The sequence below is a fragment of the Oryctolagus cuniculus genome, chromosome 14, assembly GCF_051225735.1.
Source record: "Oryctolagus cuniculus isolate XC-2025 breed Fujian yellow rabbit chromosome 14, ASM5122573v1, whole genome shotgun sequence".
Lineage (NCBI taxonomy): Eukaryota > Metazoa > Chordata > Mammalia > Lagomorpha > Leporidae > Oryctolagus > Oryctolagus cuniculus.
In genome coordinates, this window is record NC_142880.1 from 30,585,723 (window position 1) to 30,610,904 (window position 25,182).

Genomic DNA, 25,182 nt, shown 5'->3' on the forward strand with positions numbered 1-25,182 from the left:
GAGAGAGAGAGAGAGAGATCTACTATCAGCTGGTTCACTCCCAAAATGCTAGGAGCCTAGAACTCTGACTGGGTCTCTCATGTGAGTAGCAGAGACCCAAGTACTTGGGTCATCGTCCACTGCTTTTCCCAGGTGCATTAGCAGGAAGCTAGATTGAAAGCAGAGCAGCTGAGACTTGAACTTGGCACTCAAAAGGCATGTGGGTATCCCAGGGGGTGGCCTAACCCACTGCACTACAACATGGGCCCCCGAACCAATATTCTTTGACAACATGAATATATACCATGTCCATCACATGGAAGGCCAAGTGAAATGACATCACTGATGATAACCATGATCCCCTTGACAGGGGGAGGCCTTTTGCAGTTGTGTTTTCAATCCTGTATCAGGCAAAGAACTGTGATCAGGAACCTGGTAGGCTCCAGATAGCCCACGGGCCCAGGGAAGGGACAGAGGAGCACGTGCAGTGGTGCTGAGCCAGTCCTTGTGTAGCAGTGACCTTGTAGGTCCCTGGGGGCAGTGTCAGCAGCGGAGTGTCTGCCGTTCTATCTCATTCAAGGTTATTTGACAACTTGAGAAGGGAAACAACGTTCTCTCCAGAGTGTATTTCTAAGAGCCCTCAGGAGTGCTGAAGTTGAAAGTAATGAGATAACAATGCAGAAGCAACCCGGGTTCTTTTATAGCTGCCCAGCGACACAGAGGCCACGCAAGTAAAATTCACCATGAAGCCACTAATGGAGACAAGAGCTTTATCTGTCCATCTCTCCCCTGTGCTGACCTCCACAAACCTGAACGATGCTGTATGATTTCTGCTCTTGACTTCCTCTTAAGCCCAGGGACACACTTTTCGGAAGAAGACTTTTCACAAGAAAAGTGTACGAAAGAGCAAAAACAGAAGGTGGGAAGTGTTAGTTGACAAATTATTCTAGAAGTCAAGAAAAGCAAAAAAGGTGCAAACAGAAAATCAACCAAAGAGAAAATGAAAGCAATGCAAATGAGACGTGGGAGCAACCTCAGATGGGGAGGCACACCAAAGGCTTGGGGACTGCTGTGTCTTTATCCCTGGGGATAAAAACCTGGTTTAGGCAGGTTGGGTCTGGAAGTCCACCAAGCAGGTACAGACTAACAGAGGCCCAACTGCTTGAACAGCAATTTCCATAAACAGGAAAGCTACACTTGGCTGTTTTTTTTTTTTTTTTTTGGGGGGGGGGGGAGACATCTGTTATTGGAAGCACTGTCAGTTAGGGAGTGGCCACCACGCCACTAGGCCCTGCTTGGGTGTTTGATTCACCTTGACTTTCTTCTGTGCTGCATGTTATCATGTGTTTAACAGAAGGAAGAAACCAGGAGGTTGAGTATACAGATCATGTACAAGAGGCCCCATTCTCAGACTCACGAGTTTGAATTTTTTTTTCCCCCAACAATACTGCCTATAACATACATGTGTTCAGTGCTAGAAGAGTAACAATATTAGATTTCTCTTCAGGGAGCAATTTCCCAGGACTGTATTCTCCATTTAGCTGTTCCTGAATTATTGATTTGTTTATAATTGCTATCCTTTGCCATAAAGATCTATGTTCAATTTGGGGAGTTAGAAGCCTATTAGCCTGCGAGTTTTCTTCATGACAACCATATCATACAACACTTAAAAACGAACAGAGCTGCATGACAGCTGGGCCAGGTGTTTCTGAGCGCTCTAACACCACATTGGACACCTGTGAGAATCTGGATGAAAATGACAGACAATAGGCCAGGTGAGCTTCTGTGTCTTAACCAATGTATCCTTGCAGACGGATCTCCAAACACCTTAGCATACGATGCCAGAGACAGGAGAATGCCCAGCACCACAGAAAAAGGCGGTCAGAGAACAACCAGCTTCAAATAGGAGAAAGGATACAGGTAACAAGATGATGGGGCGATCTCTAGAAGAACGCACTCCCCTTGGAGCGGGTGAACATCAAATATGACAATTTCTAAGTAATTTCAATAGGCAAAAAAAATTCTGCAAAATGTGTATCTACTTATTTATCTGAGAGGTATAGAGAGAGCTTTCATCTGCTGGTTCCCTCCCCAAACTCCTGCAACAGCCAGAGGCCAAAGCCCTGAGTCAGGAGCTCAATGCATGTCTCCGCCGTGGATGTCAGGGACCCACTGACTTAGGCCACCCCTGCCTCCCAGGGTCTGCACTATCAGGAAACTGGGATTGGGAAAGTGAGGACACACACCAGGCACTCCGGCACGGGAAGTGGGTGTCCCGATCAGCGTTTTAACCCATAGGCCAAACACCCACCTCTGCTTCCTCAGTTAAGGAGGGAAACCGGCACCTGTTTTTCCTTCCTAGAATTTTTAATTAACATAGGGAGAGCGAGCAGTTACTCCAGCAACAAGCTGCTTCTGCGGTTGCAATGAATAATCCTCTTTCTGTCTTGTGGACAGCAATGACTCACATTGTCACCGGCACGGTACTAGCGAGAAGGATGCGCTGAGCACAGTGTTCAGCTCAACTGTGCCCCAGCGTTTTGGAGAACAGAATCAACCAACAGATGCACAACGACTTTCACCATGAACTCTGTGAATGGCTAAAGCCTGGAACAGAGGAGGGGAGACAGATGGAAGCTGGAGGGCTTGGGGTACGAGAAAAATCATGATGGATTTCTCATTGCCAGGGAAGGCGGGGAAGTGTTCAAAATGTTCACTCCTGATTTCTCTCAAACACACGGCATCCATCGTTCTGGACTTTTCTAAAGTTACCGGTAGGTAGGCAGGTTGCACAAAGTCATTGCCAGGCCTCACCGTCTAGAAAGCTTGATTTAATGAGTCTTGGGAAAGGCTCACGCATCACTGGGCTTTGGAAACTCTCCAGGAGTCCCAGTGTGTGCCTGCAGGGCTGAGAGTGCTTAGCCTCCGTACTCTGTGGACAGGAGTCCATGCAAACCGGACTGTCAAGGTTTTAACCTATTTTCACCATGCTCGGAGGAAAAAAAAATCTTTATATTTTGAAACACAATGGAGCGGTAAGATATCACTAAACAACACCAGCAGTAAGCACAATAAAAACAAAACCTCTTCCACCACCCAGGAAAGGAACACACACGGCAGGATTTTCAGAGCACCATGTCTCTCACTCCACGCCGTGGGAAAACCACATGTATTAGCAATGCAAGCAGACTTCAAAAAATTCACGGAAACGGAATTAAAAGGTAATGTGTATTTTCCACGAACTTTGAGAAGTCCCTTGTGAGCACTGTGCTACTTGCTGTACACGGGAGCCCGGAGCTGCGCATTAATTCCTGATTTTACCAGTGAGGAAACTGAGCATCAGCCAGCCTAAGGCCAAGGACAGACAGAACAGAGACAGAACTTGATCCTAGATCTGTCCCAAGTGTAAAGCTTTTTTTTTTTCCTTCTCTTTTCTACATCTTTGCACTTGCTAAGTTCACAGATAGAGACTGGGCACTAGCTTTGTTAAGAGCCAAAGTATGTCTATGCCTCCTGAACAGTCTAATTTTTGCAACGTTTTCCGCTGCAGAATCTCAGAAGAGTTCATTTTAAGGGATTTAATCCAGACCTCTTGGTTATTAGCAATTTGACAATTGCCAGTGAATACGTAAAAGGGAAGAAACACACAGCAAGACTGGAGGAGCAGTTAGGGACTGCTGATGAAGGACTTTGGATACCTGGTATAGAGTCTGGAATGAATGAATGTACTCCTTAATTAACAAACCTCCATGTGCACATATTGTCTCAATATGCCCTGCGCCAGACAGGGAGAATTCTCTCAGGCCTAGGCAATAGAGAGATACTGGAGGTTTTAGAGAGTTACTGTAGCTCACTGCCAAACCACGAGATAACAACAAGGCAAGACAGGAATATTAAAACACTCCTTTTGCAAGGCAGAATTTGTAAAAAAAAAAAATCCATAAATGCAGAAACATGGGTAAGTCCATATAAGGCACATGCATCACCTTCAAAAACTAAACTAAGCAATATTTTGAATTTAAGTATTTTAAAGAAACTTTTTAAAATTATAGCTTTAGTAGAATTTTCTTCCCAGTGATGTAACTGGAGCTGATAAAATACAATTCTCTTCCCCAGGACAGATGGTCAGCACGGACATCCTCAGATTGGAGTCATTTACTAGCATATGTCAAAGCCAACTACAACAGCATAATGAGTTATTAATTTCCCCCAAGGTAGAAAACATATCCTCAAATTTAAATGAACAAACCAAAAAATCAGGAAAGAGAACAGGAAGCCATTTCACTCTGTTATAAAGTCAAATATCGAGTTAAAACTCTGTATTTAGGTTAAATACAGAAACTGATGAGAAAAAAATAAAGAAATCTGAGCAAAAAGGAAAGTTCTCAACACTTCAAAGAATTTAAAGCATTGACAAGTTTGGCATTTGGAATGTCAACAGAAATGCATTTGACATGGCATTAGATGAAGTAAATCAACAATGTAGTCATTTTCTTAGTCGAAATAATTATATCAAACATTTAATTGTCCTGGAATTTATTTTCGCTGGATAGCTCTTTGGGCCACACTTTCTAATCCTGTGAGACGGTATACACACATGTGCATTGCACATGCATGTGTGTGATACATGGCAATGAACTGACGTGCACATCCACTTAATTCTGGTTCTTAGTTTATGATTTCCTGCCTTTTTTTAAAAATTCAGTATGATCAGAATCAGCGTAAATAAAGACAGTCTTGATTCTTTTGAAAGAACCTTTGGATGCTTTTGTAACGTCTTACTCCTGAGAAGAAGTAGGGCGACGGCTCGTTACATACCATAATCTGTGATTTTACAGGACACCAGATACAGCTCTTTCAGGTTTTGTCCTTCCTTCGCAATGACCTCCACACACCTGAAACGCACACAGAAAGTGGTGAGTTACACTAATGCATTTCAAGTTAAATTAGCAAGGGTTTGGCCACAAGTATAACAGGAAGAGGTCAGCGTTTGATGAATGCCATGGCTCTCTTCTTTCAACAAACCTCTTTCAAGGTGTTTCAGGAAAAGGTATTATATTCCCTGCTTTAAACTCAAGTGGCTCTAATACCTAAATGGATTTAATTAAATATATTTATGACTAGATTATCTTTGAAAACCGAAGAGATGAAAAAGAGATATTCCTGTAAGATTTCATTTCACATTTGATAATAAAACATTAGTAAACAGATGCCAAACGATGAATTATGTCATGTATATAGTAAAATAACATAAAAGTAATTCTGATAAAACCACAGAACATAAATGAACAGTCTTTATAGGTGGTTGGTCATATTATTGCTCATAATTCAACAATCAATGCTGAAGTTTCAGAACACTGAAATACACACAAGTTTGGGTGTAAAATTTTATTCAACACAAAACAAAATCATATTTACTATAACTTTCTATGAAAATGGAAGAGAAATTTGTACACATAGGAACCTGAACATCTTTTACGTTAAAATGCTTTTTTCTTAATATTTTCAACGAATTGTTGTGTAGATTTAAGCCATCTTGATAATATAGCTATGAAAGGTAATATTTAAAATCTTTTTCTGGTTTCACTTAAGTTAAAAGGTTTTCGAATGGTGCACTCTGCTCTAATAGCCCTAGTGGAACACAGTACAGAATTGAATGAACTTTAAAAATAATGATTAACGACACTATTCATTTTGTGGCTGAGCTCCCTATAATATCAGAAAACCTGTACAGTCACACTGACACATAGGTATATGCACCCTTCGATGCAGCCTCGGTTTTAATCTTTATAAATAACAGTTAAGTAAAAGGGTAAAAGCAAAAAGAGTCATTAACCTTTTCTAGGAAGTAAGGGATCAAGTAATTTGATACCTGTGTGTATAATCCATCAAAAAATTACTCAGTATTCATCTCTGTCTTTCGGATATTTTATTTGCTGTCTGGCTTATTTGTAGGTATCTTTATAAAATGTCAGAAAATTTTATGTAATTTTACTCCACATAATTCATTACTGAAGGTTAAATTAGTTATAGGGAGGACATATTCTTCTTTTAAAATATTTTTATGCAATTTTGCTTTAATGGAAAGATAAACATTCAAGTTTCCACAGGATAACAGAATAAATATTCCTTTTTTGGCTTTTAAAAAGATCTTTAGAACAACCTTTTAAAAAATTTATGATTAAAAATGGTTAAGCTTTTCCAGGACTACAGCAGTAACACAATGCAATTATAATTGAAACAGATTATTGTGAAGGAAATTTTTAAAACCTGATTTCATGTCATTTGGAATCAGTATAACATTTGTAAAAAAAAATGAGAAAATTTAAAAACCAAAATGAATGACAGACAAGAACCATGTTCTATTTAGTATTCAAACAACTAATTTTTATATGCCAAAAATATAAAGGCCCTAGATGATCACAAAATCCTAATAGTTAAGAAAAAAACTGGCTACTTTCTTCACTACAAAAGATGGATCTCATTCTCCTTCACCCACCAAAAAAATGAGCAGGCCCAATATTTTCCTTAGCCCCCTGGGATCATTAAGTGTACTTTGTCCCCATGCACTATGGAAATAGTCAAAAATGCTGGCTCTTATATTTAAGGGAAAAAAAATCTCTAAATAAAAATCCTACTTGTGTTCCTTCCACTTGACCCCATCCATATATCAGATATGCTACAAGCACACAGGAACATTAAAGACACACAGAGAAGATGGCAAACAGCAAATGACACAAAATTGATTTCACCATGAAGCCAAATCAAATGCTGCTTCCTAGGCAAAAAAGAGCCAGAATTTATGAAACATCAGATAATCAACCACCAGGTGAAGACTGATGAAAGCCATGAGCACCAGGTTTCCTCCCTTCATGATGGAAGACATTCCGGGAGGTGCAGAAGCTGATGCATAAATATTAGCATAGTAGTTAGCCCACTTAGAGCTGGTACAGTAACCAGGAGATAACATGTGACCGGGGACTACGTGATAATAAAGATCTTTCAGGCAAAAAAGAAAAGAGAAATATAAGGGAAAATGCACTGCACTTTTACAAAGGATCCCCTAGGAATTTTGTTCTGCTGTTGAAAGTCCGGTTACAGGACAGTTTCCAAACATTCTTAATTGTCCTGTAACCACAGTCCTGTGCTAGAAGCTAGGCACAATAGACAACTACTTCTTGAGTAAGAATTCATGGAGAAAAAAAAAAAAAAAAAGAAGATTCCTTGGAACATCTGTATGTGAAGTTTCATAACACTCTCCGATGTGCTAAGTGAGAGAAATTCCAAGCTCTGAAACGCTTCGGATAATGTTAAAACACAACATGGAGTGGTTGAAATAAATGGTTACAAACAGCTGTTGTTCCGAGTTTTGAAAGGGGATGAGCTTTGTGTGATCCTGCTCCTGCCACTTGGTGGGAATGGAACCACCACCTCACGCCCCTGGTTGGCGTCTGAAGCCCTGGGATCCCAGGCAGCGAGCGGTAGGAGCAGGTTATGATGGAAGCCCCTGGGTGGTGACTGTCCTCTCTCCTGTAAAACGTTTCGAGTCCTCTTCTCAAACGTACTACCAGGAAGCACCGTGACGTGACGCCAGTCTGTGAAGTACACTGACTCCACTCTGTTTCTCAGAGAGTCTTGGCTCTCATCATGATCTTCAGTCGGAGTGATGCCCAGCTCCCTCCCTGAGTGTGTGTATGCGGAAAGCAAATCTTGGTGATTAAGGAGTGTTGTTAAATGCTACCAACACAACAGAGGAATGCTTGCAAAATGATAATCTGCACGTGGGAAGGGCGGTGGTAGAGCCAGAGATGGCATTTAAAACCTCTGCTTCTCCATCCACTTTCCTGCTCACAGAGAGCACATAGGAGAATGCTCATTCATCGCGGTGATAAGTTACAGCTTTGCCCTCCAGGGCAGGCTATGAGTCTTGAAGCTCAGAATCTAGAATTAAAAAAATTCTCATTCCTCTCTCCACCCCTTGTCCCCACCATCCCTAAGGACAAACCTCAGAATTTCATATGACCAACATTCTCTATGGGTCAGTACATTTCAAGGCTTCCCGCTTCATGCATGACAACATAAGGAATTACAAAACTCAGGAGAAGAACTATATCCTCAGGGACAGTAGCAATCTATACGATTATGAAGGAGAAATTCATAATATGGGAAAATGGCAGAGCAGAAAAATGCAGAAGAATATCAAATATCGTTAAGGCAGCCCACGCTCAGCAAGCGTGGTTCAGCCTACCAAGCTGTCCTCTCGGATTCTGAGAAAGAAGAGATGTGTGTTAACAAGAAGGAGCACAGAACCGAGGGGCATCCAGCCTCGCCTCACCTCCGGGGAGTGACCGCTTACCCCTGTGGGGCCCTGCCTCACGGATCTCTGCAACATGAGGGTCCACACGAGAAAAGTCTCAGAGCAAGTGTCCTGGGTCCACCGAAACTATTTGAGCTTACTCTAAATTCTAAATAGCCTCCCCTCAGGTTATTTTCATGCTTTTATGTTCTGGCATGTGTCAGAAGAGAATTAAAAAAAAATGCTACCATTGTGAATTCTTGAGCAACGGCTGTTGAGAATATATATATATATACACACACACACACACACACACACATATATATATATATATATATGTGTGTGTGTACACAGTCTTCTAGAAACAAAAAAAGGCCAGAAAACCTGCTCCAAAGCATTCAGAGAATCTAGAATTATTTTTATAATAATGTAATTTTATGCTTACCTGCTTTTGAGAATGTTCTAAAATGCACCTGAAACATCTGACGAAATGTGAAAAGCAACAGAAAGGTTACTTTTGTGAGCTATATGGGAATTTTTTTTCCCAAAGACAATAAGGCATTACTTAGTTTCAGTGGAGGGAAAATCTGTCTCCTTCGCAATAAATTCCTAATCACCTGATTTATGTGAAGGGTAAAGGTTAATGAATTAAGCTGTGTAAGCTTCAAAACTATCAAAGGAATTCAAAAGAGTCTTGAATTATGGAAAACAATGGCCTATTCTACATACATACCAAATTTTTATGTTTTGTGTCTCCCACTCAAAAGCTGGAACATGGCATTAGTGACAATTGAAAAGAACTAATGAGGAGATATGACTACACTGCTTGCAAGAGGAGTGTCCTAGGAGACCTTGTTACTGTTTGTGATGTGCTTCAAACCCAAAAGAAGCTAATTGGAGCTGCCAGACACTGGTTTGCAAATCTCACTTTAAAGGACAGGCTCAATCACCTCAGAGGTGTGAAAAGAAATGTCGCCATTAGAGACGCATTAGTATGTGGCTTGGTGAATTTCTAAATAAACTCTAGGATGTTCTTTCCTTAAGTCACTTTCATATGTGAATAATAGGTCCACCTTTAAGCAGGGGGGAAAGGACGCAATAAGACAGAAACAATCACAAAGATTTAAAACGGGAAAGCGTGAAAAGTACTGTGAAGTAATTGGTGCGTCAGTGCAACTGGGGAACCAGGTATGCTTAAGGTGGAATAAACCAGTAGTTCACATCTCAGAACTCCTGAAGTGCAAATACATCATAAAAGTAATCTAATTGGGATTTTTAGAAATAAAACTTCATTTTCATCATCTCTTAAAACTAAAGAAGCCAAGCAAGCAAACCAATGTTGTATAGATTGTTAAAGTGGATAGAGGTATAAGAGGCTGTAAGATATACACACATACACACACATGAAGAAGGAATCAAAAGGGATTATACGGTCTAAAGAGAGCAACAGGGGAGCAAACTTAGTCCAGTTAGTGCCATGGAAACACCCTGAAAAACTCATACAGGGGTCATTTAAATGAGAGCAGAGGTCACCAACGCACAATGTGGCATCTTGCACGATGAATAATGGTATCTGAGTGATTTTCCTAAAGCTTCAGATCTAGTTTTACTGAAGAGTCCAGTCCCAGCGGAGTAAATGAATGGGCATGATTCACAAATACACCTGCTTCCGGGAGATGCACAGCACACGAGATTTCTATGTGCAAAAACCAGAGATACGTTTACAGGTTCACATTTATGAGATGAGTCAAATCAAGGGCCTGTTAATAGAACATGTCCCCTCATTACCTCAGAATACAATTTTATTTTTGAGCACTACATATTTTTCTAGTAGCAGGATTCCTATACTTTTCAGAAAGAGCATGCAACAGTGATTTTTATCCCTAAGTAAAACGACACATGTGAGATTATTTGATGAAAGTGGTAGGTGGAGGTGGCATCAGAGCGGTGTGTTGAGTGCACTTCGTGTTTCATGGTCTGCTTTCTTGTAAATGCTCTTCAGTTCAAACCCATTAACAACATAACACCAAATACACTCTGCAGTCAACTTTGCACATAAACTTCTCAAGATATCCTAAGGGCTGGCATTGTGGCACAGTAAGTTAAAGCCCTGGCCTGCAGTGTCGGCATCCCATATGTGATCTGGTTCAAGCCCTGGCTGCTCCACTTCCGATCCAGCTCCCTGCTGATGCGTCTGGGAAAGCAGCAGAGGACGGCCCAGGTCCTTGGGCCCCTGCACCCACATGGTAGACACAGAAGAAACTCCTGGCTCCTGGCTTCAGATCAGCTCAGCTCTGGCTGTTGGGCCATTTGGGGAGTGAACCAGCAGAAGGAAGACCTCTCTCTGTCTCTACCTCTCTATAAATCTGCCTTTCAAATAAATAAAATAAATCTTTTAAAGAAAAGATATTCTCAAAGAAGAGGTGTTTGCTGCAAGAAAGATCTGTTTTAAAGGCTGACTTGCAATTAAAACAGTAAAGCGTTTGCTTGAAACATTTTCTTAATATACCACAGAGGCAAAGACTGGGAGTGATATCGAAAGCATCACCAGCTCCACCAGTTAACAACAATTAGCTTGACACGCTCATTAAGTTCCCACTGACCAAACGCTATTCTCTGGAAAGTCCAGTATCTGATGACTGAATCTGAAGTTAATCCCAGAATTTGCTTACAAGGTGGCGGGTTGATGCCCATTTTGCCACACAGGAAGGTGAAGAAAGGTTACCAAATGGGAACAGCAGTGTTGCGCCATTACTGTTGTCAAGAAGAAGAAGCCTACAAGCAAAATCCTTGTTGAAACCTCAGCTCTGCAGGGTGCACCTTTGCCAACAGTGGAGTCGCCATCTGACCGGAAGGAGGAACGGATGTTGTCACCGGCTCCCACTTCGGGGCCACCCTGTCATAACTAACACTGGGCAGCATTCGTGACTGAGAGAGTAACACAACAAAATAGTACTTTCTAATGTATTCAGCAATGGCCATCCCAAAACAGCTGTTACGAAACAGTTCATCTATGTGCTTTCATCGGAGTGTTTCTTAGGAAATTTTAAAATTTTTCAGATAGAACAAAGCCTGCAATATTTTAAAGTGTACATTCTCTTTAAGCAACTAAGAAACGAGGTGATTAAAGATATTTTTAAGGGGTAGGGATGGAGATTGCTCTAACGAGCTTGTGATGAACATGGTTGTACCTTTAATATTTCGGGCACCTTAAAAGTCATGTTTTTTATTTCAGTCATTGCTTATCATTTTGTTACAACTAAACATTAGGTAACAAGCTGAGCTGACTTTGTGGAAGTATTCCACAGGATATGTAAGGACAGGACAGCACTCAGCTTTTTATTTATTTACTGAATTACTGCAGTTTTGTGTATAAACTATATTTTAGAAACATTAAAAATACAGCCAAGAAATCAAAAGATTATAAAATGGTGAACATAATACATAGAATCCTGGTGGAGCAAATGCTGTTTATTTTTATTGTTATTGTTGACACTAATGATCCTTTCTAGGTGCAGAAAAAATTGACATTATTATCTCTGGAGCTACCAAAGATCAACGGAAGACTATTTCAAGAGTAAAGAAAATGCTAGAAAGAAAGGAAAGAACAAAAATGAAAAAGAAGACTTCCTAATTCATGAATTTATTCATTTCTCTATGGGAAAATAGTGGTTATGTTGAAATAGGAAACGTTAGGAAAACTCCTCCTGCTGTTAAGTTTTTTGGGGACCCCAGCAAGCAGAAGCCCCTAGCTTAGAGGAGCCCAGGCACTGCACAACATTGATGCAGGCAAGGCCCATGCTGTTCTTGAAGCAGTCTGGCACATTCTGATACAGTGGGCAGAGGAGAAGGTTATATCACTCTATGTTTAACAAAATGCAGAATGTGGAAGCAAAAGTCCAGGCCCTTAGAACACACACACACACACACACACACACACACAGAGAAACATACAAATACACAAGGCTGGGGTCCAGTTTTGTGAACTGTTAGTTGCCACACCTTTCCTGAGAAAAGGACAAAATTCTGGTAATGCCAAACTTCCCTGTGTCAAAAGTAGTAAATAAGAACCTCAATAAATCAAGCTGGCAATGTCTGAAAAAGCCATGCAGGGTTTTAAAAAGAGTCCAGGTGAGTGCTGTGGACTTTTGGTGGAATGCAAAACTTGTGAATGGTGATAATCTCCCTGCCCGCCTCCCCCCATGTACCCTCACTGCTGTTAAGTGCACATTTTCTAGAAAACATTTTGCTTTATGTTCACTTTCCACTTTAAAGGACAAAGCGAAACTATTTGGGCGGCATCTGAAAGCACTTCGATGAGATTCCAGGCAGCACTCCCCTGAAGAGTTAAGCAAGTCCTCCCTGGAAGACAGCCCCGGCTCTGCTTTGTAGTGACTAATTGCATCCTTAACCCCTGGGCGCTGGGAGCTGGCCTGTGCTTCAATACTGGTTTTGTGATACAGCCAGAGACGGATGTTCCACACAGCCCTCCCATGACCTGCGCAGCCATGGAGGCAACTCAAGACTAGACGCTGACAAAAGGTGGCCTTCTCGTGGGGGAAGGCCCAGCGCCTGTTTTTGGGTAAGCCAGATCCTCAGAAGACTGTAAAACACAGGAGGTAAAGACAATTTATAAAAGTTAAGAGAATGATTTCTCGCTTCAGCGAACAATGACACTAAACATCCTGATGTAGCACTCAAAATTTAATTTGAGAAAACAATTTTAGCATTATGAAATAACAAAAAAAAAGATAGAGTTGTAAGATGCAATGAAGGGGGCTCCTAGTTAGACAGCTAACATCACATACAAAGGACAGCGGGTCAGCAGCTCCATTGCCAATGGTTCCCTTTGTCATTCATTTCTGAGCCCAAAAACTTCCTGGATGGATAGAAAACTAACCAAAGAAAAAAATTTTTTTTGACAGGCAGAGTGGACAGTGAGAGAGACAGACAGAGAGAAAGGTCTTCCTTTGCCGTTGGTTCACCCTCCAATGGCCGCTGGGGCCGGCACACTGCTGATCCAAAGCCAGGAGCCAGGTGCTTCTCCTGGTCTCCCATGGGGTGCAGGGTCCAAGTACTTGGGCCATCCTTCACTGCCTTCCCAGGCCACAGCAGAGAGCTGGCCTGGAAGAGGGGCAACCGGGACAGAATCCGGCGCCCCGGCCAGGACTAGAACCCGGTGTGCCGGCGCTGCAGGCAGAGGATTAGCCAAGTTGAGCCGCGGCTCTGGCAAAGAAAATTTACAGGTGGTTCTCGGTAGCGACTGTGTAAAATTAATCAATCCTGCGACCAGGAAAACAGAAGAGTCAAGGCTCCTTGGGAGTTCCTACGAGGCAGAGGTTGGGGAAGGAGTTGAGGATTGGGGAGCAGGCAGTGGACAAGGTGGGGACATCGAGTCACTGGGGGAAAGCAGAGAGATCACCGGGGCTTGGGGAGGTGGGGCCGCTCCTTCAGTGTGGCCTTGCTGGCTCTCAGCTGGCTGAACTCTGACCCCTCTGAGGCTTCAGGATGACCACTGCTGCGTACATAAAATCCGCCCTCGGGGCTCAGCCCCGCCACCGCCTTACTCCCATTGCCCGCACGGTGTTCTGTGTTAACGTCAGGTCCCAGCTGAACCATCTTTGCAGGAAAGGGAGGCAGTGGGTCAAGTTTGCTTGTTCTGGACATTATGTTTACCCACAGGCAACCCTTTACAGTTAAAAACATCTACAGTTTCTTCCTACTCTCTCCCTCTCTTCTCTCCCCATTCCTTCTCTCTCTCCCTTTCCCTCCTTCCTGCCCCCTCCTTTAAAACAACAACTTATTTTAGCAAATGACAAAAAGGGGCGGCAACTGAGAATTCTCTTAGGAAAACTGCGCAGCTCACACTTTTTAAATTCCAAAGGAAGGATGATCGCTGGTAAGAGTTAATTTCTGTTTATCTGAAGGAAAGAGAGACGAAGTCCTCAGCATACTCTTCCTAACATTCAAGTAAATGTGCTAGGATGAGAGTTGGAAATTTCAAGGAAAGCCTACTGATTCCTACTTAGCTTCTCTGGCTATCAGGATAGTTTAATGATTGCTGACACTAAAAGTCCATTTGTCTATAAGAATATATTTCTAAACACTTCTTTCTGAACTGCTTAATTTATCCAACAATGTAAAGACTTGCTTATAAATAATTTAATTTATAATAAAAGAAGTATGCACTTTTGTGTGTGTGTGCATATATGGATGCACATTTATAAATACAATCCTTAAAAATACCTTGTTCCTTTATCAATACTGTCATTATATCAACACACAATTGTTGTAAGTGCACTACATAAAGGGATTTAGGGGACTCGTTCCTGAAATATCTATTTATTTATTTATTTTGACAGGCAGAGTGGACAGTGAGAGAGAGAGACAGAGAGAAAGGTCTTCCTTTGCCGTTGGTTCACCCTCCAATGGCCGCCGCGGCTGGCGCGCTGCGGCCGGCGCACCGCGCTAATCCGATGGCAGGAGCCGGGAGCCAGGTGCTTTTCCTGGTCTCCCATGGGGTGCAGGGCCCAAGCACCTGGGCCATCCTCCACTGCACTCCCTGGCCACAGCAGAGAGCTGGCCTGGAAGAGGGGCAACCAGGACAGAATCCGGCACCCCTCCTGAAATATCATAATCAGTAAAATCCAGTCTGCTTGTTTGGACCAGCCACCAGTCTATTCCCTGTGAAAAGAAAACACATCTCTTTGTTCATAGCGAGAGTGGTGAAAAGCTAATGAAACCAGTGCGTAGGGCTGATGGAAACCGTAGGGGGGAAGCATTACCCATTTTCTCCTTTGCAGAAAGTTGCAAAAGCAAGGCAGTGAGTAAACATGAAGGAAGGAGCGGGCACACTGCACCATTTGTTTCAGACTGCGCACCTCTGCAGGCAGCATCGCAGTCTGGCAGCCAGCAGACCCAGCAACACTCCCAACCCCAGGACTCGGCTTGACAGGATTTTTAAAGAGAAATCAAGATGAACAGTGCATCTCCCTGGCTATTTCTAAATGCTCCACAGTTGATTATTACACTTACTGCTCTGTCTGCATAACCAACAAACCATGGGGGAAAATGGAGCAGCCGTCACTATTTCTGCTCCATACAGAAAACACTTCTCCCGAGTACCGAACTCAAGGAGGGGACCCGTTCTGGCACTCTGAGGAAGAAACGGGGCTGAGCGGCTGGGCGGACACACTTCATACTTTTCTGAAGTCACGAGTGGAATACAGAAGCCAGAGCAACACCAGGCTGTTGGAAGGGATGGCAAGTAAACGTGCTTGGAGCCCACTGGCCAGGCTTGTACTTTTGTGAGTCCCAAGGGTGCCATGAATTCTGCCCTGGTAATGGTTAAGGTTTTATGGAAAAACAAAGTTAAAGCATAAATTCCTTTTTGGGATCTTTTATTGAAAGGTAAGCACAGGGTCATCAGATACACAACACGCTGAGGTCACTGGGCCACATTTGAGGCTTTGGGAAGAGGAATGGTAATTCAATGTCACAGTGAAAAAGGTGAAAAACTGTAAAAGGAAGTCAGGGAGTGTGATGCACACTCAGGAGAGCACTGGCTGAATTAGGGGGTTGATTTAAGCTTACGGGGAGGATACTGTCGAGGGGAAATAATATATTCATGTACTACATAATTACTAAGGGACCTAAATTTCTTTTATTTGTTTACTTACATCCAGCCTTATTTTACTAGGAATGTGTTTAAAACTATACAAGAAGTATTTGTGACAGGCAGGGAAGTAGAAAAAGAATGAAGTGTGGGAGACACTCACCCTGAAGGGATTCACAGAATTCAGACCTGAGAAACTTCCACACGTGGGACAAGATTCTGGAATAAGCTTTCAAGAACCGAAGAACAGAAAGGAGGAGGATTACTGATGAGATTGAAAGTGGCAATGAGCTTTCAGAAGCATCTGATGTTCAACAGCGCTGCAAAGCCTAGGAATGCTTGAGGCATTTCTGGGGGAGCTTTCTGACGTCTCAAGAAAACATCTGAATATTCTGCACAATTTAGAAAAGCTAATCCCGTTTCTTAATAATGTCATTGGGGATTCAATCCATGAGCAACTGGCCTTTCAGAAAGGCTAAATAAAAAAAAAGGAATTAGAAAGTATTACTGTGCAAGGTTAGTAACAATACAATTACAAAATAGAGATGGTATTTAGCTACATCAGAATTTTTACTAAATTTTTTTGTTTCAGGAAGGTAAATATATCAGTGATGCTCAGAGTGTCAAAACTCTTATGTGTGTGTGTGTGTGTGTGTATGTGTCCAATACTTCTAATACCCAAGTGAGGAATATAATTCAATTTCTTGGGAGTCCCTTCTGTAAAATGGCTATCACAATATTCCCCTTTCAAGGATTTTGTGTAAGTGATAATGTCTGCGAAGATACTTTTAGTCATTCAGCAAACATTCAGTAACACCTACTGCAACATTAACTGGCCACAAAGATGGATAAGACAAATCTCTTCCTGAAGGGAATTCGCAATCTCGTGGACTTTAACATCGTCCACAAGAAAAAGAGTGGAATAGAACAGTACTTCCCAAAGTGCACTTTTCAGAAAACTAGCATTCTGGGGACTTTAATAGTTGACATATGCAAGAAAGAAAGAAATATATGCTCCGATAAGTTTGTGTTAAATCTAGGCCATACTACAGAAGCCAGCATGGAAAAAAAATGCCTGGAGTAGGCTCCATAAGAGTCCCCAAAGATGTTGGGTCCTAACTCACGGAACCTAGAAATGGTGCCTTATCTGGAGAAACAGAAGTCTCTGCAGTTGTGCTTTTGCGATGGGGAGACTTGGTTCTGGCTTATCTGGATGGACCCTAAATGCACCACAAGTGCACTTGCACGAGAGCAGCAGAGGAGGACCTGGTGTGGACAGACAGAAGACAGTGTTAGCACAGAGGCGGAAACTGGGGCCATACGGCCGCAAAGGAAGGCACCAGGGTGACCACCAGAAGCTGGAAAGAAAAGAGACTGTCCAGGGGCTGGTGCTGTAGAACAGCGGGCTAAGCCGTCACCTGTGATGCCGGCATTCCACATGGGCACGGGTTTGTGTCCCAGCTGCTCCACTTCCAATCCAGCTCCCTGCTACTGTGCCTGGGAAAGCAAGAGAAGATGACCCAAGTACCTGGGCCCCTGCCACCCAGGTGAGACCTTGAGTAAAGCTCTGGGCTCCTGGCTGCAGCCCAGCCCAGCCCTAGTCGTTGTAGACATTTGGAGAGTGAATCCTGCCTGGTGGATGGAAGAGTTCTCTCTCTCTCTGTTCTCCCCTTTCTCTCTGTTACCTTGTCTTCCAAGCAAATAAATGATTCATTTAAAAATGAACAGGAAGATACTGTTTCCTTGAAGAGGCTGGTTTTGAGTTTCTATCTTCCACAATGGAAAAAAAAAATAAAATAACATCTAAAAAATTAATTTATCTTTTTAGAAAAGTAGAGGGGCTGGCACTGTGGTATAATGGGTAAAGTTGCTACCTGCAGTGCTGGCATCCCATATGGGTGCTGGTTCACGTCCCGGCTGTTCCACTTCCAATCCAGCTCTCTGCTGTGGCCTGGGAAGGCGTGGAAGATGGCCCAAGTGCTTGGGCTCCTACACCCTCATGGGAGACCTGGAAGAACCTCCTGGCTCCTGGCTTCGGATCAGCTCAGCTCTGGCTGTTGTGGCCATTTTAGGAGTGAACTAGTGGAAGGAAGACCTCTCTCTCTCCCTCTGCCTCTCTGTATCTCTGCCTTTCAAATAAATAAATAAATAAATCTTTAAAAAAAAAAGTAGAGAGACAGAGAGAAAGAGGGAGGAGAGGGAGGAGGGAGAAGGAAGGAGGAGAAGGAGAAGGAGAGAAGGAGAAGAGAGAAGAGAGATCTCCCATCCACTGGGAGATCCCAAAACACTCCTAGCTGGGGGAGACCAAAGCCTGGAACACAAAACTGGTGTCTTACGTGGGTGAGAGGCCCAAGTATGCACATCAGCAGGAAGCTGAAGTCAGGAGTGGAGCTGGGACTGGGACTCAGGCACTCCGATATGGGATGTGGGCACCCAAAGCAGCTCTAAGAGCTGCACCAAACACTTGCCCTGGTTTTTGTGATTTTTCAGCTGTGAAGCTGGGATTTGTTACAGCAGTCACAGGAAGCTAACACAGTGCCTAAACACTGTTACTGAGCTAATCACACAGTCACACACATGGTACTCGGGAATTTGGTTTATAAAGGCAATAAGCAAATTGCAACTAAGGTGATAATAATTAGTACAAACTTTTAAGTTATTGTGTTAGAGACTAAAAAAAGGAAAATACCATGTCTTCATCTTGAATTAGAATACATTCAAAAAAGGTTGTATTCTTAACTTGTTTAGAATAAAAACTCATTTTCCCCCAACATTTTATTATGGAAAATTTCAAGCAAAAAATTGAAGGAATTGTGCAGAGAAATGTATTATGTACCACTTAGATTATAAATAACATTTTGCTAGATCTACTTTACCACAGATGTATCCATCTGTCTATCTATCGCTATATGAGGATACTTCAAATGTTTGTGGAAAAACAGAATTAAAAGATTATTTGGGTGCAAAAAAATTTTTTAAATCATGCATAAGTTTTTTATGTATTTTCCATGAACTTTCTGAAGATCCCTTGTACTTCACGGAAGACAGTACATAATGTTGTGATATACTACTTATCTATCAGGAAGAGAATTTTTAAAATTTTTAAGTTGTCAAAAACTGTTAGGACACCACCTCAGACAGCAAATCGTAAAAGCAAAATAAGATGAACCTCTCAATGGGGGGAAAGAAATTTTTTTCTTTTACTATTTTTTGTAACTTTATTTACCTATTTATTTGATAAAGTTGTATACATGTTTAAATCAACTGCCCAATTTTAAGAAACATGAAGCCCATTAATTTTCATAGCTACATATAAGGGTGCTTGACACAGTTCATGGAAATGAAATTGGAAACTAAGTTTACTTTGTGCAAAACAATTTTGAAATCTGAGCATTAAAAATACGTATTATGAAAAAACTGAATTGACAAAAAAGTTTGTACTACAATAGACTCATCTTTTAATTCCACTTTTCATGAACTTTTTCAGGTACCCCATACATGCAGTAAGTCTGCACTGAAACATACTGCAGTCCTGGAAGTTTTCCAAGGAACAGAGTAATGGGGAGACCAAGTATCAAGGTTGACCTCTAGACATACATAAACACGGGGCAAAAAAGGCGAAATAAAATCTACACTGACAGTGTATCTTTTGTCACTCCATTATATATTTAATTTGTGTGTCACAAAAGTGATTCACTGAAGCGACCAAAGTCAAGTACTTAAAGAACTCTTTGTAAACACGGCTTGCCAACAGGATCAAGGGAAGAAGCAGTCACAAATCTTTCAAAGTATACAGCTAAGTTAAGGCTCAAGACATAAAAGTTTGTGATAAGCCAAACTAAGACTGCCAAGTACACTCTAGGTTTTTGTATTTGAAGATTTCTAGTAATCTGAAAAGCTTTATTGATATATAAAAATAACTTGAAAATACTAATGGCTTTTGACATATCAGTATAATCTTCATAAAACCAAAGTCCAGTATTTAATGAAAGATCCTATATTTTATTTCATAAAGAGTAAGAATTCTAAGAGCATATATATTTTCATTTGATTAATATTTTAAAAGTGGAAACCACTTAGAAATGACTGCAAAGTTTTCAATGGTATGGAAACTTTTAAAATTTGACAGGTACAGAAGCAAAGACAGAGATGACAATGGAGAGAGAGAAAGAAAGTGGGAGGGAGGGTTTCTTTCACAAATGCCCAAACGAGCTGGAACAGGGAAGGGCCCATGCCAGGAACAAAATACTTAATCCAAGTTTCCTACATATGGGAAGCAGAAACCCAACCATTTGAGCCATCACCACTTCTTCCCAGAGTTTGCACTGGCAAGAAACTGGAGTTAGGAGCTAGAGCCAGGTATAGAACCTAGGTACTGCAATATGGGACCTGAGCATCTTAACTCGAGGCTAAATGTCCACTTCTATATAAAAAGTTTTAAAATCATTTTACACTTTATATTATTCAATTCTACCATATAACTTTTAAAACATCCAAACTATTTTTTAAGGTATATTTAATACCAACCCCAAGGTGTTCGTTGGTTAACATGGGAGTAATTTCATCTTCTCTCTGCTCTTCACGACGACAGGCATTTCTAAGCAGTGAAACTACTACTATTCATGGGGACCTTCCACCCAATACATATACACAATTTTCTATTTTTATTTATTTATTTGAAAGACACGGTGACGAGGCAGGAGGGAGGAATCTTCCGTCCACTGGTTTAATCCCCAAATGCCTACAACAGCCAGGGCGGGACCAGGCCCAAATCAGGGTCCAGGAGCTGCATCTGGGTCCTTTATATCTGTGGCAAACTTACCCAAGTATTGGGCCATCATCTGACAGCTCCCAGATACATAAGCAGGAAGGTGGATGGGAAGTGGAGGCAGGCCTCAATCCCACGCACTGAGATCTGTGACATGAGACGTGAGTGTCTCGCATGACAGCTTCACCCACTGTGCCACAGTGCCTACCCCATTGTTTCTATATATACATATATACACATATATAAGGCATGGAATGTGACCCAAATTATCATTTCTCTTGCAATTTACAACAAGGGATCTCTCTATAGGTCATGTTATTTATATTTTTCTTCTAAGAACATGGATTAGCATTAACATCCCCAAATAAATGTGAGAGAGAATAAAGTCATGTGTAATGCAAGCATCAATACAGAGCAGACATCTATGCATTTAAAAATCTCTAGTTTCACCAATGCCAAACATGAACCACAAAGAAACATTCAGAATTACTTGGGGGAGAAGAAAGCTTACATCAGCCAGCAGTCTGCGTATTCCCGCCAATGGGGTGACCATATTTGTTACGGAACTTGGCTTCCACCAAGAGGATGCCCAGCCATCCTCTGTCCTCAGCCAGGCACCGAATCTGTAAACCTGAGATTTTGTTGCTTATTCCAGGCCAGACTAAAGTGTGCAGAAACCACGGGGTCCTGGGTGAAAAATGTTTCCTCTTGCATCTGTGATGTCATTTGAAACAACAACGAAACCCCACCACACTGTACAATTAATGAAAGGAAGACCAACATCTAATTTGTTCCAAGTTTTCTGTGCTCTCCTTCTCCTGTAGCCACACCAGGCACCTGCCTGTGCCTGCTCTGCCTCACATTAACCCAAAGAACACCTGATCCTGCGGCAACTGCCTGCTGCTCTGCGGGAATCACTACACTCCAGTTAAACGGACCAAGAGGATTTTGCCACTTCCTCTGTGTGTGTGTGTGTGTGCAAATTTTGTCTCTCATCCATTATAAGGCCTTTTGGTCCATATACTCTGCATAATTCTGTCTGACTTGGTGCACTGAACAAATCTGCTACACGGACAGTTTCTCAAAATAGGAAACCTCTTGTGTACTGAAGACCTCACCAGAGTCACAGATAGGCCGCCTGGCCGATTTCGCATGGTTTTCTCAGGGCTTTCAATAAACATTTGAATTCGAATGTTTTTAGATCCTAATCATAGTCCCCTCCATTTCCTAATGTTATATGTAATGCATTTTACATTTACATTCTATGCCTGGCCCCTTTACGCATTCAAGTTTGCAATCCCTGGAACTACCTTAGATATTGCCTCCATGTGGGTTTAAAAACCATTGATTAAGACCCAAGTATTTGGCTCTTCTCTGAGCGCGTGTTGCTCCTGACAGGTGGTTTTCCCTTTGCTGTTGTGATCACTGTTTGGGCAGTCATCATCCTGACCTGACTTGCAGTTATGGCCTGCCTTGTCCTACTACCATTCATCACATAGCCAGTGACAGCATGGCCTGTGTTTTAGTCCTCTTTGATGAGGTACCCTAGACAGGTTTGCTGAGTGAATGACTGATGGATTGGTGCAAGTTGAGAATACAAATCATGCCATTAGACATACCTGACACTCAGAACAAAATCACTGAATGCATCTCTTTTATTAAGGTCATTTCAACCACACAGGTCATTATTTTTAGGCATAAAGATTGGATTACTTGTGATTATGAAGAGAAATACCTATGCAAAACCTTTCCAATAAAAGCTATGAAAAGCGTTTAGTAACAAAAATGCAGATAGACTGACAGAGAGAAAAAAACCACACATGTAGATCCTAAGGTTTAAAAATATAAATCGGGGTCAATGTTGTAGCACAGAAGTTAATCCCCTGCTTGCCATGCGGGTATCCCAGAATGGAGTGCTGGTTTGAATCCTGGCTGCTCCACTTCCATTGCAGCTCCCTGCTAATGCACCTGAGAAGGCAATGGATCATGGACAAAGTACTTGGGCCCCTGCTACCCACATGTGAGACCTGGATGAAGTTCCTGGGTCCTGGTCTCAGCTGGGCTCAGCTCTGGCTGTCAGTTATTTGGAGAATAAACTGGAGAATGGAAGATTTCTCTCTCTCTCTCCCTTTGCCTTTCAAAATAAATACATAAATCTTATATATATATATATATACACACACACACACACACTAGAATAAAAATGTGTAATGGAAATCTGAACGGTATTCTGCTGAATTATTTCCAGTAAACATGTCTTCTGTACTTGCTAAGCCAAACAGATTGAGAAGGCAATGTTCACATTCATTCTAGTCTAAGCAAAGGAAGCAACAAAAGCTATAATAAATTTCGGAAAATATTATGGCTACTGAAAATTATACGTTGCCATTAATATCTAAAAGCTCACTTTACACTTCTTGATATTGAAAAAGAAACATTTACCGAAGGGAAGTAAATTTACTTTCCAGGAAAAGTTTTATTGTAGGGCAAGAAAAATACAATTTGTCAATGTGAGAGTAAATACCACAGTAAGAAAATATGGGTTTTACAAGGTCATTATTTTCATGGATGGTAGATGAGGTAAACAAAATAGTTCAAAAGTACTTTTTATTTTATTTAGCCCTTAACATATATTTGCTTACAGAATGAAGGCAGCGCGTTTCCTTCAGGGGCCTGGACCACATCTAACTCCAGTTTCATTCAGTGCCTGCAAGGGGCAGAAGAGCAGGCTGCCAGGTGCAAGGACCCGGCACTCTGGGGCCAGGGGAATCTCAACCTCCCCTGTGTCTCCCTTTCCTTATTTGTCCAGTGGACATAATAACAATATTGACTTCAAAGAGTCTTTGTAAGGAATAAAAGAAGTGATATGCATGTAAAATGTTTAGAGTATTCTTTTGTATAGATTGTATACACGCTATAGCTTTACTTCTTGCATTAAAATTTCCATTATCTCCACACATTATGTGCATTCTGATTTAATACAAACGACATACCAACACCACCTATGAAAACCAATAACTTGAATTTATTCAAGCCTCTAATTTATAAGAAATGTTATGGGGAGCAGGCAAGTAGCAAAACATATTCAATGGTACCATAAGAAGACAATCAGATAAATTCCGAATGTAGAATTGTTGTAGGACAAATGATTCATATTCTTTAACAAGTAATTGCAATGCAAAAAAGGGGGAAGAGGGGCCGGCACTGTGGCGTAGCAGGTAAAGCTGCTGCTTGCAGTTCTGGCATCCCATATGGGCGCCAGTTTGAGACCTGGCTGCTCCACTTCCCATTCAGCTCTCTGCTGTGGCCTGGGAAAGCAGTGGAAGATGGCCCAAGTTCTTGGGACCCTGCACCCATGTGGGAGACCTGGAGGAGGCGCCTGGCTCCTGGCTTTGGATCAGTGCAGCTCTGGACATTGCAGCCAATTGGGCAGTGAACCAGCAGATGGAAGACCTCTCTCTCTCTGTGTAACTCTGACTTTCAAATAAATAAATAAACTTTTTTAAAAAGGGGGGGAGTGCTAATCATTAAAAGAGAAGGGGTGTGTGTGTGTGTGTGTGTGTATTCATGTGTATTTTGAGACAGGAAAACTTAAACACCAGCTTCATATTAAATGACATGAAGAAATTGTTGTGGAGCTGATGTTGGGGGCATCCCAGATGGGCGCCAGTTTGAGTCCCGGCTGCTCCACTTCTGATCCAGCTGCCTGCTAAAATGCCTGGGAAAACAGCCGAGGCTCCTGCACCCACGTGGGAGACCCGGAAGAAGCTCATAGCTCCTGACTTTGGCCTGGCCCAGCCCCAGCCTTTTTGGCTATCTGGAGAGTGAACCAGTGGATGGGAGATCAATTTCTTTCTCTCTCTCTCTCTGTAACTCGTTCAAATAAATAAAATGAATTTAAAAAAACAAAAGAAATTGTTGTTAATAACAACAATAGATATAACCAAAATAATAACAAATGGTAATGTGTCTGAAATTTAAGTTACAATATCCTAAGGGGAAATAAAAGCCGGCAGTGGGGGGTGAGATGAGATCAATGAATGAAATAATAATGGCAAAATGTTGGTACCTGTGCTTGGGTTCATTATATGACTCTTTGTCTGGAATTTTCCACGACAAATGTTAAACTTTAAAAGTTCATTATCCTATAAACTTAACACAGTTTGCCCTCCAAACTGTCTAGTTCAATCATGTCTGTTGTTTTACTTGTACAGTTTAATTCAAGGTTGTAATAAATGATGAGATGTGAAAGTGAGAAAGAGGTAATTATTTCTATCAAACTACACTGAATGCTTCGTGTATCCTTGATAAAGGCAAGTCTCTGAAAAGATGCTTTGACTAGGTGTGAGATGACTATAAAGTTTAGGGGATGTAAAAGCTCAAGATTTAGCAGGATGCTACACTTAAATTTCTTCACAAGTGTCCTAGAGCTTACTCGAATGGCTGGAAAACCAGGAGATCTTGATGATGTGCCGGGGTGTGGTTTACGTCAAGACTTGACTCAGCTCCTTCACAGTAAAAGGT

The 25,182-nt window shown here is 41.7% G+C and overlaps 1 protein-coding gene across 2 annotated transcripts in view; it reads right to left on the reverse strand.

The window, feature by feature from the left end:
- The window catches only part of FBXL17 (F-box and leucine rich repeat protein 17), a 543,442-nt gene that overhangs the window by 178,130 nt on the left and 340,130 nt on the right, over positions 1–25,182 (reverse strand). For both annotated transcript variants that reach the window (XM_089313093.1, XM_002713874.6), the window contains exon 7: positions 4,798–4,874. In XM_089313093.1, coding sequence (XP_089169219.1) covers positions 4,798–4,874 — 77 coding nt within the window. The remainder of the gene's footprint in view (positions 1–4,797; positions 4,875–25,182) is intronic.